The sequence below is a fragment of the Neodiprion pinetum genome, chromosome 5 (genome assembly GCF_021155775.2).
Source record: "Neodiprion pinetum isolate iyNeoPine1 chromosome 5, iyNeoPine1.2, whole genome shotgun sequence".
In the NCBI taxonomy this organism is placed as follows: Eukaryota; Metazoa; Arthropoda; class Insecta; order Hymenoptera; family Diprionidae; genus Neodiprion; species Neodiprion pinetum.
In genome coordinates this window covers 34,783,808-34,802,509 of record NC_060236.1, presented here as the reverse complement: position 1 = coordinate 34,802,509, position 18,702 = coordinate 34,783,808, and the positions used below count along the sequence as shown (strand labels likewise).

At 40.6% G+C, this 18,702-nt stretch overlaps 1 protein-coding gene across 8 annotated transcripts; it reads right to left on the bottom strand.

Moving 5' to 3' along the window:
• Positions 1–1,633: 1,633 nt before the first annotated feature.
• On the bottom strand, positions 1,634–18,603 carry Nf1 (neurofibromin 1). 8 transcript variants are annotated; one of them, XM_046626609.2, is made up of 26 exons: positions 18,443–18,601; positions 16,594–16,921; positions 16,300–16,518; positions 15,374–16,061; positions 15,011–15,281; positions 14,552–14,929; positions 14,238–14,424; positions 14,011–14,052; positions 13,873–13,946; positions 12,939–13,795; positions 12,437–12,744; positions 11,776–12,337; positions 11,133–11,681; positions 10,856–11,047; positions 8,703–10,788; positions 8,446–8,586; positions 8,088–8,346; positions 7,892–8,010; positions 7,652–7,765; positions 6,711–6,797; positions 6,291–6,493; positions 5,979–6,165; positions 5,622–5,902; positions 5,351–5,521; positions 4,401–4,541; positions 1,634–2,607 (listed from the first exon to the last, which is right to left on the bottom strand). In XM_046626609.2, exons 1-24 carry the CDS (start codon positions 18,500–18,502, stop codon positions 5,434–5,436), a joined length of 8,280 nt encoding a protein of 2,759 aa, XP_046482565.1. In that variant the 5' UTR covers positions 18,503–18,601; the 3' UTR covers positions 1,634–2,607; positions 4,401–4,541; positions 5,351–5,433. The 8 variants fall into 8 exon arrangements, with proteins under 8 accessions (XP_046482565.1, XP_046482571.1, XP_046482564.1 ...); XM_046626615.2 differs by having other exon boundaries at positions 1,634–4,541; positions 5,681–5,902; positions 18,443–18,603; XM_046626608.2 differs by having other exon boundaries at positions 1,634–4,541.
• Positions 18,604–18,702: the final 99 nt, after the last annotated feature.

Sequence of the window (18,702 nt, the reverse complement as noted above, 5' to 3'; positions counted from 1 at the left end):
ACGTTTAGAGACGCGCCCGGAAAAATAAAATGTTTTTTTTTTTGTTAACGCTGCGTTTTGTTAACGCAAGTAACGCCACCTTTGGAAGCGTTCATAAAAATGTACTCTATGGTGCGTTCAAATTATCGACCAAGTACTATCAGTTGCTTTTGCGTCCGATAACAGCAAAAAATTAATTGATGGGTCCGATTCGGGAGGTTTATGGATCGATTCATTGAATCGATGTAGGATTCAAAATCGATCTGAAAAATCGATTATATCATTCAAAATAATCAATTTTTCGATTAATCGATTTTGAATCGACATGCCTACTGTATCGCGATCAGTGTGCGCTGCGAACGCTGCAACAAGCAGACCCGTGTAGGCCGCTATCTTAGGGTTTCTCCAAGCACACATTTTCATCAGAATCGTGGATTCAAGTCGACTCGTTGACTGATTATGAAGATTGCTGAGTACAACCAGCCATGGATATTATTTTAAAGTAACAATGAGGGCACGACGGGCGCGGGCGTAATGACAGTGCCCTACATATACTGACTCGCTAATGGGGCTTACAATACAACGTGAATTAGTCTGTAACTGCAGGAAAATTATCTACTGAGGCTACTTTCACTATTCTTTACGAAGCTGCGTCGAGCTTCATAATACCTCGTTTAGCTGGCTACCTTAAGATGGTTCTATAGTCAGTTTTTACTGACCGAGTGATATATCACTGATTTCGACTATTATCTACGCTTACGTATCACTAACGCAAAAAAGGTACTGATTAGGGATGCTCTATCTCTTCGAGTGAATCGAATTTGAGAATCGATTCTAATCGATACATGATCGGTCAATTTCTGAATCGATTTCAACACAAAAGATCGAAGTATGTTTAAATTCTTGGAAAATATAAGAAATGATGCGTAAAACTCCTCAAAATATATACCATCGATAACTACTAGCTAATAAAATCGATTCTGGAAATAATCGATTTAGATCTACGCATTCGTCATACTCCTGGCGCCATTCTAAATCCAGTACCGAATAGGAACATCCAAAAAAATTTTTGTTTCCTGCCAAAATAATGTCAGGAACTGTATACCTGCAATAAGTGGTAGTCTAATTACAGTAATACATTTCTTGGAATTATTGTTGCGTGGAATAAAACTTTTTTCACATATTTGTATTCGGTAAATAAAATGGTGCTGTCAGTAGCTTTCTTATGATAGTGATGTGTAATCGTATGTAATAGCCAGAATAAGTGGTTGTGTGCCAATGACTAGCAATGCAAGTGACAGGACAAACAAACGCTACGTTGATCATATACACGTAAAATTTTCATAGATGGAAAGCTTGTTTCAGTTTTGATTCGAAAAGATAGTAAGCTACTGAGAACCCATTAATGAACATTATAAACCTGAGGATCGATGATAATTTGTTGGTACTTATCCGACAGGGATATAACTATAAGGAAAAGACGAAGAAGAAGACGGTAAGTTGAACATGTCGATAATTATAACTCGAGAACTTATCCTGATGGGATATAGCCAAACGTGAAAGTAGAAAGGAGAAAAACTGTATTAGTGAAAATGTCAAATGTGTGTGACCACGAGATATCCAGGTTGTTGTCTATGATGCCATCTCAATCATATTTTCATCCTCACTTTTTTTATTAAAGTAATGTATGTACAGTACGTGGTACCTGCATTTGGTACTTACACGTAAAAATACCAGTAGTGAAGTAATTCCTTAAAAATGTTAAGCATTAACATTGTAATAATAATAATAATAATCATAATAATAATTGTACCATGTTTATATGTAAGTATAATAAACCTCTATTTTACAATAATAATATAAATCAAGATATTAATGATACCATTATAATTGGTAATATTAATAATAATAATAAGAATTTTAAATATAATAAATAGTAAATACATTACATTTCGAGAGAATTAGACGTGAATCAAGTACGCAGCTGCAAAAAAACTTTATTTATTGGCTGAAAATACGTGAAACGGCCAATCTTTATTGGATTAGAGTTCAGAGATTTTAGTGTACTAGCAAAAATAAGATTGCATTATTTTGCAGTTGCGTACTTAATTTACGTCAATAATCGAGTCCACAAAAGCAAGAAACTAAAATTATCTCTAGAGCCACTCGATATAAGACAGTCGGACTCTGCATAACTTTAGTCAATGCTTTAACTCATAGGCCTAACTTGTTGCATTTGTTGAACATATATATTCAAATTATTATGTATCTCACAAATAAAAGGATCAGGAACACCCATCCATACTAAACACTGTCATACATTTTTGTAACTCTAATCGTGAATCTGTGCTCTTATTATAACGTCTATTTTAAAAAATTTTCTATTGATTTGTTAATCAATAAATTCATTTTCATTTTATTTTCTTCTTTTATCATAAAAAATATTCAGCAATCATATAATTTTGTTATATTTCGTACATATATAATAATATCTAATATATACTTTTACATCAATGTACGTACAGCGTTTGGAACTATTTCATTGATCGTTAATAAACTGTTATCCCAATACTTTCCCACACATCATCTATTAACGATTCATATCAGTAGGAGTGCTTGCTGTTCGTTCTGAAATATTAAAACCCATTTCAAGCACCATAAAGACAATGCCGATATTATATTCCACAAAACTCTAAGTTTTGTACAGAGTCTAATTTGCGGGTTCGAAGGAATGTGGATTTAATATACACGTATATATAGTTGTAAAGGCATAACTAATTAGCTTCCTCAGAAAAAATATTGCCTTGGCGAATGTGTGTGTATTTCGGTGTATGTGCGTGCGTGTCTGTGACAGTACATATTGCTTCATAAAAAATAATATATCTAGTCAAAAATGAAGGCAAAGGTGACTTGGATTTAATCTAATTATTATTCTACTGTTTGTGATCAAACTGACATGCTTTGAAATTCATTAATGTCACCCCTCGAAATTCTCGTATGCATTATATTCATTGACAATCGTATGGATTGTTTTACACGTTTTTAGCTCGCTCGAATTCGCGAGTGATATGTAAAACAAACATTACGTCTTGTTTACATATACTATACATATTCTATCTAATTTATCTTTGATTGTTTACACTATCGCTTTGGTAGAACGCAGTTGGAATAGCCTACCGCATGAACGTAACTGGCAGAATTTCAGAAAATAATCATTTATCTGCACCCGATAATTTCAACCAGCTTTAACTCACTAATTGATAATCTTTTCTGCTATTCGCATCTTCACACTGCCTCATACTACTAATGAAACAGACATTTACATGTCTTTATTTTCAATTGTAAAAAAGAAGATAAGAACTAATGAATTTTCTACGAAATGTTGATTTAAAACATCTGTCTCACAATCAGCCACCATTTGTAACACTCAAACTTCACCACACTTAGGCCACAAAATTGGACACGCAGCACCGCTTGTGTAACAATAATTTTCACTACTTTTCATATTGCGACTAATACTGCGTGAGAAAGTTTTCTAAAGTTTGAGTTATTAAAAATACTCGTGAAATGTAACGTTTACTATGTATATATTTTATTTTCATCGAATATCATGTCTGTGTAAAAGCCATGCTCGATATTTTAACATCACATGACTTCTTGCCTTCAAATCTGTCCGTGAATGGCATACTATAACATGTATACACATATTCAACATTGAAGACAACAATTAGTGTAATATTTATATGATGGTACCAGTGCCAATTGAAATGTTTTCATTTATTTATTCTAGTTTTATTATTTAACTTCTTTTTTTTTATTATAGATGAAGCGGTCACGGGTCACTTGATTTCTATGCAAGTTGAGCCTCGCCGTGAGCACTGCTATTATTTCTCCTCATTTTTATTACCAAAATATTTCTATATTCTGTAAGCCAGAGCAGGCATGCACATCGTGTGGTATCTGCAGCATTTTTGAATTTCTACTTAACAACTTGTAGGTGACCATTGAAAAACTTAATTTCTTTCAGTCAATTAACCAAATTATGAAGCTCAATTTGAGCTTTAAAAATAAAAACCAAACACAAAACAGTCATGCTTGACTTCATTAGCAAAATATTTCTAACCCAATCGATAACATACGAACTATATTGTGAACAACGATAAATAGCCCGCGAAGCTGATCATTCCAATTTCTAAGCATTTCACTAGCTGTAATAACTGAAATACCTCTTCGTAGCGCATAATCGAGGGATCATCCCGGATCCACGACTCGATGATTGTTTACCGGCATAATGATGTATATACACACACACACATACATATGTGTATATATATATATATATATATATATATATATGTATGTATATGTATCATATATAAACGCTTGTAGGTTGGAGGAAGATGAGATGCAAAGTTACTCACCGCTGTAGCATAAAAAAATATGGAACTACAGTAGTAGCTAAAGTTTTCAGGTAGTAGGCTCATCAGTGTGAGGCGGACGGCACTGGGTTCATCTGGCTGGACATGTAGCAGCAGTAACATGGAGCCAGAATGTTTGGGTTCCTTTGACATAAACACATAGACGCATTGTTGACACGGCCGATAACGCGCGCATTAGAACATACAAAACCAAGATCCACGGAGCCTAGATATAAGGAGATCGATCGACACAGGTGTTTTGTTTTTATTTGCGGTCAGAAAGAAGAATAAAAAGATCACTTTTTCACAATGGCCACCAGGGTAGCGTGGAGCGGTGGTGACGTTAATGTCAAGTTCGTGGCGTCAGTTTGTTATTGTTTGTATCACGTGATCACAGCATTCCCCTTCTAAACCTGACAGTAGCAACACCAACGCCCCTAGTATAGAAAGTTTTTTCTGCAAATTTTCGGCCGTTTCTTATACAATAAGATCATTCCCCTTATATCTAGGCTCCATGCCAAGAACTAAGAAGACTTACACCCGTATTCATAGTCCTCCCTTGAGGAACAAGGATTCCTTGTTCTCATTTCACGTTTCATGAACACGGAATCCTTGTTCCTCAAGGAAGGACTATGAATACGGGTGTTAGAGACCAGAAGACCGAACTTGGGTGGTCAGGTAGGTAGGTCTGTATATGGTAGCCGCTTGGAAGCGCTGCTAAGCGTAGAAACTTGCGCAACGCGGTACTGCGCAATCAAGTAATTTGAAATAATTCGATTTTTTCCCGCTATCTTGAAATTGATGAATGTGGAGGAGCGCAGTATCGGAGTGCGCAAGTATTCTACACTTAGCAGCGCCGCCAGGTGGCTACCATGTATTGGCCGAACTCAAACTACGGATTTGGATAAGAGTACGATCTCCTGGTCTCTAGTCTTCTTATACGAAACACATGCCTCATCTGCTGCTGCAACTTCTGACTGTTTTGTTGATCAAAGCTCTGCTCCCCGTGCGGGCTGCCAGGGTTCTGGGCTAATTGCTAGGCGAGATGTATGCCTCCTGTCCCATTGCCGCTACTGGCTGGAATCAAGTTCCCCGTGGTCAGGCTTGCCTTTCTTCCTCGTGTGCTGCAAAGAGAAAGACCGGTAGTTTCGTCGATATGGACCGCGGGCTCTCGCCTTTGATTCATGATCATTAAATGCCAATAATAAACCATTAATGTCTTACTGGTAGCGGTCGAGCGACGTTGTACTGAGTATATCGCTCTCTTTCTCTATCGGACTAACCATGTTCAGACTGCTGGAACTAGTTGCAGCCACGTTCATGGTCGATACAGAATTGACTCCCAACGTGCTAGAGTATTGACTATCACCAATGCTCACCCGCTCATCCCTCGAACTTTGCTCGCTGTTGAACATACCTTCACCTTCTTCAACCGGCAGACAAGTCTCGACCATTGCTTCCAAGCAGTTGACGAATAGTTCAGCACTCTCAGCGGTCGGGTTACACTGCAAATTTGATATATCCAGTGAAGTTGAAATCAATTGTTTGTTTCTAATAGTCAGGATTTATGTACAGCCGTACCTTTGTGTAAGGCCCAGCGAATCTCCACAACCCACCGAAACCACAACTTTGCAAAAAATGCAATTGCTGTTGACTCGTATCCTCGCAGGCTATCATATTCTGAATAATAGCCTGGACTGCACTCAGTATCACTTGGTCGTGACAGGAAGATAAAACGCTGGTGATTTTGGCATCCAGTAGATTGTGGCTGAAAGGAGAATTTTCAAGAAATTTAGTATGATCGTCAACGATTCACCTCAAGGAAGCTGCGCTCGACATACATACTTGATAAAATAAGACGATAAAACCACGAAATTTAGGGATTTGACTCACATAACTGGAAACACCTTTGGAAATACGACTGAGGCCTCTGCAAGGTATTGATAAAGAATTCTGGTCTCGTTTTCATCTGTGGAATACTTGACTAGCGTGGCCAGAACGGTGAGTACCAGTGTTTGAGTGGGGAAATCCGTCAGCACCTCGGGGTCCAGTAGTACGTTATTTTCGTTACTGACGCTAACTCTAGCACTTCGATTCTATACAGAGTCATGAAATAACAGATAAATAGGTGGGATGCTGAAGCATTTGGTGATCTAGCATTATGGTTATAGCCATATTTATTACCAAAAATAATGAGCAAAATGATCTCAAAGATGTTGAATACATAGTAAATAATCGATCATATCTCAAATCGTAACGATTGTGAACGTAATTATTATGCAGCGTTTTACTCATATACCGCATCACACACACCTTCGCTTCCGAGTCGTTGATCGGCTTGGCCTCCTTCGTGGTCGGCACGGAGAACGATCTCTGTGTTTTAAATAAAATGCGGCCAGTCTTGTTAGTTGGGCATGTTGTTTCATGATTTGATGGTAGGTATGATGTTAGTACACATTACGGAATTGTAAGACCCGATGCAGGCACAGGCAGGCATACCAAGATGACACATAAATGGAATGAGGAACATCAAAATTACATTACGAACAATAATTACTACACTGTAAATTTCATTTTTAGCAGCTTGTAACTACTTTCTACGGCTATTGATTACAATCGCTGTTATAAATATAATTATTAATACTTGTAGAGGAAGGTATGTATGACATATATGATAATCCACGAGCACAGCATCTTGTGTGATCGTTGCTACAGACAATCATATCTGTGCATTTCACAAATATAAGCATAAGAATGGTTCCGTTATATTAATAAACCATGCTGACCCGATGATGGAAAACAATTAGACAAGCTACTAAATGGATCAAGGTAAGCTTAATTCCTTTCAAACAATGAAAGAACACCCATTTTTCAGCTTGTGTAACAAATAACACGAATACTGGATATATTAATTTTTTTATCACTGATATAGAAGAGCGGAGCACATCGATTAGTAACGTTGGTTGTTCAAGCAAATTCAACTTCTGCAGATTAAAAAATTACACAAATACAAAAAAAAAAAAAACTTTCAGTTTGTCAACAATTATTACAACTATTACTGTTCAATGTATAGTATACAATCCGATTATCCAAAAATAACTGTCAACAATGGCGATACGGGAAAGTCACAACTCACAAAATAGAATAAGCTTTAACGATGTACACAAATGGAGTAACTTAGAATACGATCTAAGTTAATAGATTGATCGTTTGTAAAAGATTCCAAGCGAATACAGGCAGCTTATAAAACCCACCTGATGCGGCGTGTGCTGCTTCTGCTGTTTCGCTTGTGTGATTGCCGATTGATCCAGGAGATCCCACGACTTTTGCCTTCGATTCGCGGGATTCGTCATGCCGCCAGTAGAATCCTGAGAAATCGGAATGAAAGCTATACCTAGGTGATAGATACCTAGGGACTTCGAAACTTGGTATGTTATAGCCAGGTGTTAGATAAATTTGCGTTTATATTTTCATTTCAAAAATTAGAAACTCACGGTATTGTGCGGCACTAGAGTATCTAGGAAGTCAGTGCTTCCGGATTCTGCAACTGCGCGACCCAACGAATGGCGAATATGACACCTACTGCGTACTTCTTCAGAGACTGACACCAAGGCTAGGATAGGCAAAATCGAGATATTCACTTTGCGAAGGTAAATGTCATTCGATGTAGAAACAAGAAGCAACATGTACCAGCTAGATAAGCCACACTATCCGGTGTCACTTCAAACTTGTCTCGCCTAAGGGGTTTAGCAACAATGGCCAATAGCATAGTCAGCACTCTCGCTGTTCTGGAAACAGTTGTAGGAGTCGGATGTCGATAGCCCTTCAATAAATGCCCTACCAGAGCAAAGTGGAAGTTTGTTTTGAAGGACAGACCAACTGCGTGGTCCAGTTGCTTAAAATGCCATTCTAAAGGCTCCCGAGTAGACATCATAACTTGTTCCAAAGTCTTGAACAAATATTTTTCATAGTTTGGGCAGACAAGTCAAAAGACGTCAAAGTATTCAAACTTGTAGGGATTAAAATCATTCTGGCCTTCAAATTTTACCTTATCATCGAATATCCCTTGAGAATCAAGTGTATGCAAGTTCTGTTCAAGTAATGCCAGCCCAGATGCATAAAGAGAAGCCTCATCGAGTTGTAACACCGAGGTTGCAACCCAGAAGAGGGAACGATGTATCGGAGATTCCTGAAAGAAACATAGACAGAGGATTAAGAGAAAAAACAATTCATAAGAGAATTTAAAAATATATAAACAGGCTGCCAAAGGATCGGAGTTTGGAAATAACGTAATTGAATACTCACGGGCCTAAGAAGGGGTTGAAGTCGAGTCAAACACATAACTATAGCCTCGAGAAGAATAATGTCGTCGAAACTTTCGAGGGCCTTGACAAGTATCCTTAACAATTGTTTTATATCTTGATCTGTAATGCTCTTACTTATACAGCCAAAGACGATGAGAGCTCTGGGCTGTAGAGCTGGATTGAAGCAAAAGGCGAAACTCTTTGCTAAGGTTGTCCAAGTCTGGAGCCAATCACAGTCAGGAATGTCCCTCATACAGGCCTCCATTATTTCAAGAAGTGCATCGGTGATCACCTCTAAACTAGTGAGAGCCAACCTTTCTCTGTCCTGTCCACCGGACAAGCTGCGTTCATTTCCAAACCACTTTTCATTGGAATGCCTGTAGCTTGACCTAAAGGCAGTAACGGCAGCTGACTTAACTTTGCTTATACCAAATAGCAGGTAGAACTTTGGGAGGGAAAACTCGTCCAAACTAAGTCTTAGCACTCTTTGAGTATCCTCCGAAAAGGAGGGTTTGGTACAGGTACACAAGGAATGAATAATGTTAATCACTAATCCATGAGTCGATGCCCTCATGCTCAAACTCCCGGAGCAAACTAAGAAGGTTACAGTGTGAAACAGGTACGGAAGATGCCGCCCCACGTCCAAGCAATTGTTGAAGGATAGCATGAGCAAGTATCGGGCCAGAATGGCAATGTCATGCCACATTGCGTGCTGCTCCAGCAAAGCAGTTGGAGAGGTGCACGTCTTGTCAACGACCCTGCAAAGTCGTCCAATGACCTTTTTCGCCACTAACTGAACATTCGCCGAAGCCAGAGCGACGGCCGTGTCAGCCATAATTTCGACCATGGGTGTTCCAAGCCCATATCTAACACTCCGTTGTATGAAGTTGTCTAGGACCATATCGATCAGCTCTGGTACCTGACCTATACTTCCCCAAATCTTTGCTTGTATACTAGGATACATTTGGACCTCTTCAATAGTCAGAGTTATCAGCTTCTCCAATATCTGAGTTACCTGTTTCTGACGCTTGCTCTCGTCAGAGGGTTTGCAAAACCTCACGAGATTCACCAGCCACGGGGTCATATACTCTAGGCACAAATGCTTCAACTCTATATTTGATACCCTGAAGCCTTGAATACACTCCTCGAGGAACTCCAGTGTCAAATGTGGTTCGTTTGTCGCTAGTTTTTCACTAACTGATTTAATAAAAATTGTGTTATTGGAGGGAATACACAGACCTGAAGTCTCTAATAGCTGTCCTTCTATCTTGAGATCAAACGTCGCCGTCAGTGCGCAAAGCTGATTGTACGCCGCTGTTCTCAGGTTCGGATCTGAACTACCGAGATTCAGAAGAGCCATGTTCAGCAGAGTACCAGGTACGTCTTTAGGGCGTATTTTTTGGTGTACAGTTACGGAATCTGGCTGGGAAAGCTCCCACCGATTCCTTATATGAATAATAGCTTGCACTATGCTATCACAGTCGTTGTGTATGAAAGAAAGAGGTCCAGATTCATTGGCTATTGTGAGCGTGAACTGGTTATCATCGACCAAGCAGACCTCCTCTATTTCAGAAGCGTAATAAACGTCGTTCAACAACACCGCGTGAGACAGAACTTTGCATTTTTCAGCAGAAGTTATTTGAATTGCGGTAGGGCCAACTTTAATGGCAACTTTTGTGTCCTTGTGCGAGAGTTTGAGCGCATTGTTGAACACCTTGAGATCTTCGTCTAGGGACAGTGTCGCACCAGGTAATTTTTGCTGTTCAAGATCGATCAGATCGTTCAGCCTCCCGGGAGCTTCTATGAATACCACCTTTCGATTCCCCTTCAAAGGGGCTAGAATTCTATCGTGAAACTTTGTGTACTCGCGGACCCAGCTATTGCAATTATATATATAAGCCGCGTGAATGTTCTCATACGCGACTTCGGGAAGAACGTAAAACCATTTCTGCAAAAATTCCGTCCTGAAACGATTGTCCGAACAAGTATGAGTAAAATCTACTACAAGCTCAAATGGTGAGTGACAAAATGGCTTCAGAGTAAGTATCACGTGATAGATCAACAGGTCGCCGTTTGTTTCACCAATTCTGAAAGAATACAATTCATTAAATCAGGGAAAACAACTTCAAAAAATTTGCTCAAATGAAATCCTACTTGTATCTCCGAGCAATATAGTAGAACACAGGATAGCCTTGCTTGCTTGTTCCAGCTTGATAGAAAATATTCAAACTTTTGATACTTTTGAACTCTTCCTTTTCATGCATGTTATGCTTCACCATGATTTCCTCAAAGTTTGTTGATGACATGTCGATACTTGACCATCGATCGAAGGATGAAAATAGCAAACTGGAAAAGACAACGAGAGTGTTATGATTCAACACCAAATGCTGGAATATGTCAAATATTGCTGTACACCACATGTCACACTTACTTTGAATCTACCGGCTTGTGCTCTGGAGGTCCTAAATAAGCCAGTAATGTAGCCATCTTGTCAAACGGCCTCCTGCCAACGGCTTTATGGTCTCGGCTGCTGCTCAAATAATCTCCAATCCTCTCCTGGTGATTCCACAGAAGTCTGTGCAAAGCCAAAACATTGGTATCTGATATGAAAGACATAGGATGATTCGCCTGATCCACTGTTTCGCAATCAGAAGCAATTTGTATGAAGAATCTCCTGCCAATTTCAAAGTGTGCTCTAAGGAAGTCATTGAACGGGAGCATGTGCTGCTCTTTACTAAATTCCACATGATTCGCGATGTTCTGCAGAATTTTGGACATTAGCATCAGGCCTCTCTTGACCGGTGTAGGAACTTGCTTACTGACTATCCCCATTTCTTGCGGCGAAACAATCGCTGGATTGATGAATCGCAAAAATATTACCGTACCCACAGCTCCGATATTATTTTGTGGGCACTGTGGGAATCTCTTGCTCAGCACTTGGTACAAACAGTGACACATCGATCGTAACTGTGGAGGGAATCTACGGGAAGGGGAAAATACCAAGCAAAATCAGCATATAGGGGAAATAACACCCAGCTTTCCATCCATATCTTCTACCATTAAAGAGGACTCACTTGTCTGCTGACGACACAATGGCGTCAAATACTCTTTGAGTAAGAGCTATTAAATTTCGGCCGTTTTTTTCAATGTCTTCGTTAATGTCGATCCGCGCACTGTCAACTTCAAAGTGGGTCACCGGATCCTCTAGCAATGGTTTTATTAAAGGTTCCAACAAGCTCTGCAAGTAGCTAGCACCATATATTTTGAAACAGAATGCCATGATTTTGCTTCCCAGACTATTCCCTCTGAAGAGGGTTTGCATGCAGTCGGAGACTTCAACCTCGCGGTAAAACATATTCCAAAGGAGAGGTGACAGCAAATGCTTTGCGTCAAACAAGGTGACGAACACTCTCGCCAATTCGTCCATCTGGTTGGTAGTGACCACGTTGGCAAGGGCCATAGCGATTGGCAACTCTCCCTTGTCACTGATCATGGTAACGAGCTGGACAAGCTGTTCGAATCTATCGGCCAGCACAGTTTCGGCTAGAGTATCAAACTCTGTACCTTGCTGAAGGATTTTCGTAAGTACTTCCATGAACGCGGCGCGTGTTTGAAGGTCTCTGTTGTAGCCGAGGTCTGAAATAGGAAATATCGGATGAATATAATCAACTGTTTCTTCAATTTAGTGGCTGAAGCTAATTTGCCGAATTTTACGCGATCTTTAATCGCTCTCACCAATCGAATGCATAAGGCCGCTATCAATGTTAGCACTGAGGAGATTGCTCATTGCTTGAATTGTAGCATTCCGAAGAGTGGACAGTTTCCCGGCGGTCACTCTTTGCCTCGTTACAACCTCTTTTTCTTCAGTCGATTCACTGCAGTCATTCAGCAAATTCATGAATAGGGTAAAGTACTTCAGGAAGAGTTGTGACTTTGCCTCCATTAGGTCACCTCTATCTGACTCCTCGGGTTGAAGGGGTAATCCACGTAACAGCGCTCCAACAGCCTCCATACATGCCTGGTCCAAATCCCTAGAGTAAATACTACCCCAGTGACGTTACAACATACAATCTTGACACAATCAGTTTTGAGTAGATATTTTGTAACATTGCCAAGGATCATTATTTGCTTAAAGATTCGAGTTCTTATTGAACTTTATTTTCATAATTCGGAATTTTGTCGTAATATAATCTGGACCAAGTTCCCTCTATAATGCGAAATAATACGTAATACTCACCTAGTGATAACAGTCACATCGCCGCCACTGGGAGGTGCAATTTGATGACTGGTGCCCATTACCCAATCTGTGAGATACTCTACCAACTTATTCCTGAACTTCATTTCCTGTCTGAAGGCCAAATCGTCGCGCCGCTTCATCATGACCTCCACCAACTGACACAATTTGGTTTTAATATGTATTGCGTGAACGGTCATGTCCAAATGCCTGACATATCTGACAATCGCAAGCATCATCCCTTCGATGCTGGTTACCCCGAGATGTTCAGATGGCTGATCAGTTTTCGAGTCCAAAACGTTTTTCATAATAAATATTGTGTGCTCGATAAACTGCGTGTTCAGATCCGAAACAACAACCTGCCCTTGCTGGTCAAAGAACTTTTCTACAATGCTCTTTATTTGGTCAAACAATATCGGGTACAAGGCTGGGCTCATTTCGTGTCCCACCAACTCCTTGACGTGCTTTTGTATCTGTGCGCCAAACTTTTCGTTGTTGCATATCAACAGCCTCAGGAGATTGAATACAAACTGCGTTACCGGGCAGTACTGCACTTCCTGGTTTGGATTTGCTAAGGTATTGCTTCTCTTTGTCTCAGAGTTTGAAACTAGACCGGACACCGGCCTGCTGGGCGATCTCCTCTGGAGACACACACCGCCCATCGCACATAAAAATCCAGTCATGTTTGCCCATTCGTTTATCTGTTCCTCTAACTCGTGCTCCGAATTTTGGTGGGAAGCTCTCCGTTTTCCAGTGCTACGGTGCGATGGTTCAGTCTGTGGATCCTCGGATTTTGTTTTACGGTAATTTGACAATTGCCGACAAGCCAATTCCCAGTTTCTGAATGTCTCTTCCCAAGCCTTAGTATAATTTAATTGATTTAGTAGATGGTCGTTCAACCTGGTGGGGCTATAACTTGGAAGAGAAATATACTCACAGGTTGCACACCATTGACGCAGTGTTCTATTTTTCTAAGTAGTGTCATAATCCTTTTTTGCAGAGCAGCACGACCTATCAAGCGGAATGACAAAACGTGTAAAAATTCCCATTTTATTTGACGTACTCAAGAACTTACCGTGATTGTGTTCATGATAATAAATCCTACTCTCTCCGCTGGCTGTTGTAAAAATCGAATATCTAATTATCTCAAGCTTTCTTAATTTTTGTATTTACTCCACAAAATAAAGAAATAAGTTATTCCTCGTAGCGAGGCACTGCTGATGAAATATGATCTGCTTTGTCTAGTTACATCTTAAGAGTTAGTAAAGGAGGTTTTATATCCATTTCTTAACGAGTGCTCACCAGTTGTCAGGATTGTCGACGCCTGAGCAAGTTCAATGTACAAGTGGTAGTTTGGTAAAAGGCACGTTACTGCTACCTCGTCACTGCCACAACGGATGTCGGCTTCTTCACAGAGGAGTGCAAAGCATGACATTGCGACTAAAACTGCTTCCATGTCAATGCTCCATAAATACATGAAGAAAACCACCTGTTCAAGAATTAATGATGTAGCGAGTTCTGCCTTGCGCATCAAACATTAGGATCCAGTGGCGAAATAATACCGTTCATTTTCTATTTTCTTCAATATGTTTACGAAAATTATCAGATACACTCACCTCCAACTTAATGTGAGCTTGTTTACAGATGGCGATTTGACTGCCAACGTTGGCATAGTCTTTGTTTTGGGAAAGGAAAGCGTTTCTACAGACGAGTATTTCTCTAAGCCACTTCAGTATGTCTGTGTAATTTACTATTTGGTGTTGGATCAGTTTTTGTGATATGGAGAAAAGGACTTGAGAACTGACATCCCAGAATGTGTTTATTGGAGCTTCGGGATTCCACGCCTTAATTTTGTCAGGGTGATGCAGAACCAGCAGAGCTTCCATCGCCTCGTGCGCAACATCTGGCATCGTTGGCTGATGAACCAGAGAAACTAGTCCATTGATCAGCTCGAGAGTCGAGCTTTGTATTTCATGGCCCGCTTTCCCTTGATTCTTACACACGAATAAATAGATTATTGCAACAGGACTTTGTAACTAGATTTGTCAAAGGGTGACAAAATGACCGGCGCTTACATTCAACATCAACATGGGATCAGCGTGAATCAGTCGCACCATCCAAAGAAGGAGATTCCTGTATCCGGATATGTCTTCTCCCCGATCCTTGTACTTGCTTTGTTCCTTGCCTTTGAGTGTCAAGCTCTGGATCATGCGTAACGGAGCGTGCGATATGTAACCCTGAGCAACCTTGTTCAGAGCATCGGTGAACATGGCTCTCAGTTCTGCGCTGCGTGAATAGACGAGATCTATCTGGGGCCACCAAAGTAATCTTGGCTGTGTGATTATCCTGAAATTAGCAATAATCAGTGGACCCATAATTGATGAAACGAACCACGGTGATATGAAGATGTAACATTACATTCTTCGGATCATGCTTACTTGTACAACGAACTGACCAGGACGAACTGATAAGTCGAAGGAAAGTTTAAGTTCAAACAGACTTTCAGCGCTTCGTTGTTGTGGGGTTTGATGCGAAAGCAACTTATGAAGCAATCGATCATGAGATCAATGTCTTGCGCAATGTAATTCTGCCCACGCGAGAAGGGTTTGCATGGATTGAAGAGGAGGGCCTTCAAGTCGTTTATCACATTTTGTACCAAGGTAAAGGCAACATTATTCGAATCTAATATGTTTATGTAAGTAGAGGCCTTGCAAAGTTTAACACATGTTACTGCGGCAGCTTCGACTAGCTGTCTGCTGGAACCTCCGTGCATGCCCAACCCTCTCTTGACGCTATCGATGAACTGTTTTTTCTTCGAATGCCTAGGAGAACAAGGCGCACCCGAATCTGCGTTTACAATTTCTTCAAGTACTTTCGGAGAGAGAATCAGCAGCATTATCTGTAGAGGCCAAACGGCAGCTGCTCTGCCCTTTTTGTTGTCGGCAAATGTGTCTAGAATGTCGAATAGCTCTCCACACACTTTGGACAAATCGTCGTTTGGCTTTTTCTGAAGATTGGCAAACTCGTGCGGGTAAGTATCCATCCAATTCCATATTGCCTTCTCTAGCGAATTTATCAGCACAAGATGCGCCGACTTTTTCAGCTGCTTGAACTTCTGAATCGTTTCTGTTGCAATTGATACGTGTTAATACGCCAGAAAGAAGACACATCGAATACACAAGCAACTGAACATAACAAATACAGAATCCCGATCATGCAACAACATTTCAAAATATCTAGAGACGAGATATACTAAGAGAGGCAATGAAGTTAAGTTGTAATCTTTATTATTCATTGAAGTTAATCAGCAATTGAATTAACAAACTTAAAACAAGGAACAATTTTACTATTATTCACACCGTACCATTTAAAAGCCTCGTCAATCTATGAACATCAACGTTGATATGCTGTATAAGTTCTATGTCGCTGTAATCTGGATTTTCTTCGTTCGATACTGACAGCTCTTGAAGTCTGGCTGAAATTCTATTAAAGACTGCATTGAAGAAATTTAAACTAAGGGCAAAGAGGACCTTGCTGGCAAGATTCTTGAGATGCGCGTGCTGCGGACTGTCATTGGGCACATCTGCAATGTAAATAATCAAAACTTACGACATTTAACTTCTCTTTCTCGTTTTTAAAGATTCTGCAAGTACCTTACCGATGAATTGGCAAATCTCTCTCAACAATAGTTTTACATTCATCGTTTCGTCAAACTTTGTTGTGTCTTTGGGTTGATTACTGAGGCAGCGTTCTAGCGTATCCAAGACTATGATAATCGATTCGTAGCAGTGACGATCTTGATCGGAAAAATGGAATGAACGTTGACCAACACCGCAAGGTGCCAACTCGTTGACACGTTGCAGCATTTTTGTAAGGCCAGAAATAACCAGCGAGAATCGGTAACGGGATATTTGGATCAGACATTTTTTATTCTTTTCTTCGTTGATGCGAGAGTGTGTTGTTTGAGGACCAGCACGGCATGGGAGCTGTAAAATGCAATCAGCATTTTGAAACTGTGTGATTTTCAAAGGACTAGTAAAAAAAAAAAAAAGTAATTCATAATGGGTGAAATAAAGGACATTGCGGACAAGCGAAAAATTTACTCATTGTTAGATAAGATTTATATCTCTCTAAAACCACATCCGGTTTCCAGATAAATGCAATCTTGTTCGGATCTGGATTATTTAGTTGCAAATGTTTTTGAAGAGGAGATAGTAAATTTAATTATCATCAGTCTTCGCCGATTCAAGTCTAGTTTAATCGCTAACGATGCGTAGGGTGTAATGAGATGTAAAAAAATAAAATAAATATATGACTAAAAAAGTGACTCGTTTAGTTAATACGTTCAAAGTAGCGTCGGCGAATTTCTTATACTTTATAAAGGAGATTATATCCGATTCAGGTGTTTCCGTAATTGTAAATAAGTATTACATAACATTTACGCGCGTCGCAACTTCTCCTCACCCATTCGTATCGCATTAGTGAATGTAACTTTGACGTTCCATTCATGCATCGGGGGACAGTAATTCATTGTTAGCGACAAGATGCGCGCGCTCAGGTGAGGAGTAGGGGGACGGAGGGGAAGGCGGAGAGAAGACGGTGCTGCAAAGAGGGATGATGCAGGGAGGGGAAATCCGTCGAAGCTGATTGGTTATTCGTGCAGTAACGGCGCCGGGGGGGGTATATCGTTTGACGCGAATCATTTGAAAAAAAAGGAACCGCAGAACGTACACCAACGTTCACGGACCACCGGTTCAAAGCGATCCTCTGCTAGATGGGTCGGGAGGCACGGTCGCGAGATTGTGAAATAATTCATCGTTAGCTTTCGTTCGAGGCTGAAAATGAATCGAAAAACCTGTGACCGTGTGCATATCGATTCAAGATGGCCTCGCGCACATCGCCGGCAAAGGCGTCGGCGGGGAAACGGACCCACAGAGAAGGAAGGGGTTTGAGCTGTCTGAGTGTAAATGAGCAAGAAGAAAAATAAACGGATATGCTTTTGAGCAATGCACGAAATAAGAATCATCCCATATAGGTATAAACGGATCTGACAACGAGTATTATACTGCCAGATTTACCGCACGCCACACATGCCGTGAATAATGTTTCATACGCATATACGATGTTGTAACCGGGGAATTGTATAAAACATTATTTATCACGAAGAATTGTATTATTGCGGCTGTAGAAACGGTAGGAATATAAAGAAGCGCTGTCGTTGCTGACAATTGAACGACACGGAGGCTTTGACGCTGTTCCGTTGTACTTGTATCCGATGAGGAATGGGGGGGCTGTACGATGCTTAGTGAGTTGTGTGGGAGTGCAGGGCACATGTGTGCACGTAGGTGTCTTGTAACGCATCCGGCGAGAGCGAACGAGTAGTGCGAGTGCAGAAGGATAGATAAAGAACGAGGGAGTAGGACTTAGGTTGAGGTAAATGCGGGTGGGGTTTCACGCGAAAAAGATCAGAATAAGGTATCGAAACGTTGTGTGGATATCGTTGGTACCTGGTCCTCGAAACGCGCAATCAGCAGATGTGCCCACTCGCCCGGTTTTTGAGTGCCCATCGCCTTCCGGTATTTAGTGACAGGCCGTCATCTCGATACCACCGACCTACACGCTCACATCAAATCGCCGCCATTTACGAACATCAACTGCTGGCTGCCAAGGAACCTCCGAGCAGAGAGGAGTCGGAGGGCAGGAGGACCTCGGTGGTGGGGGTGATGTGCCCCTCAATCCACTAATCCCAAAGCTTCGACGAACTGCC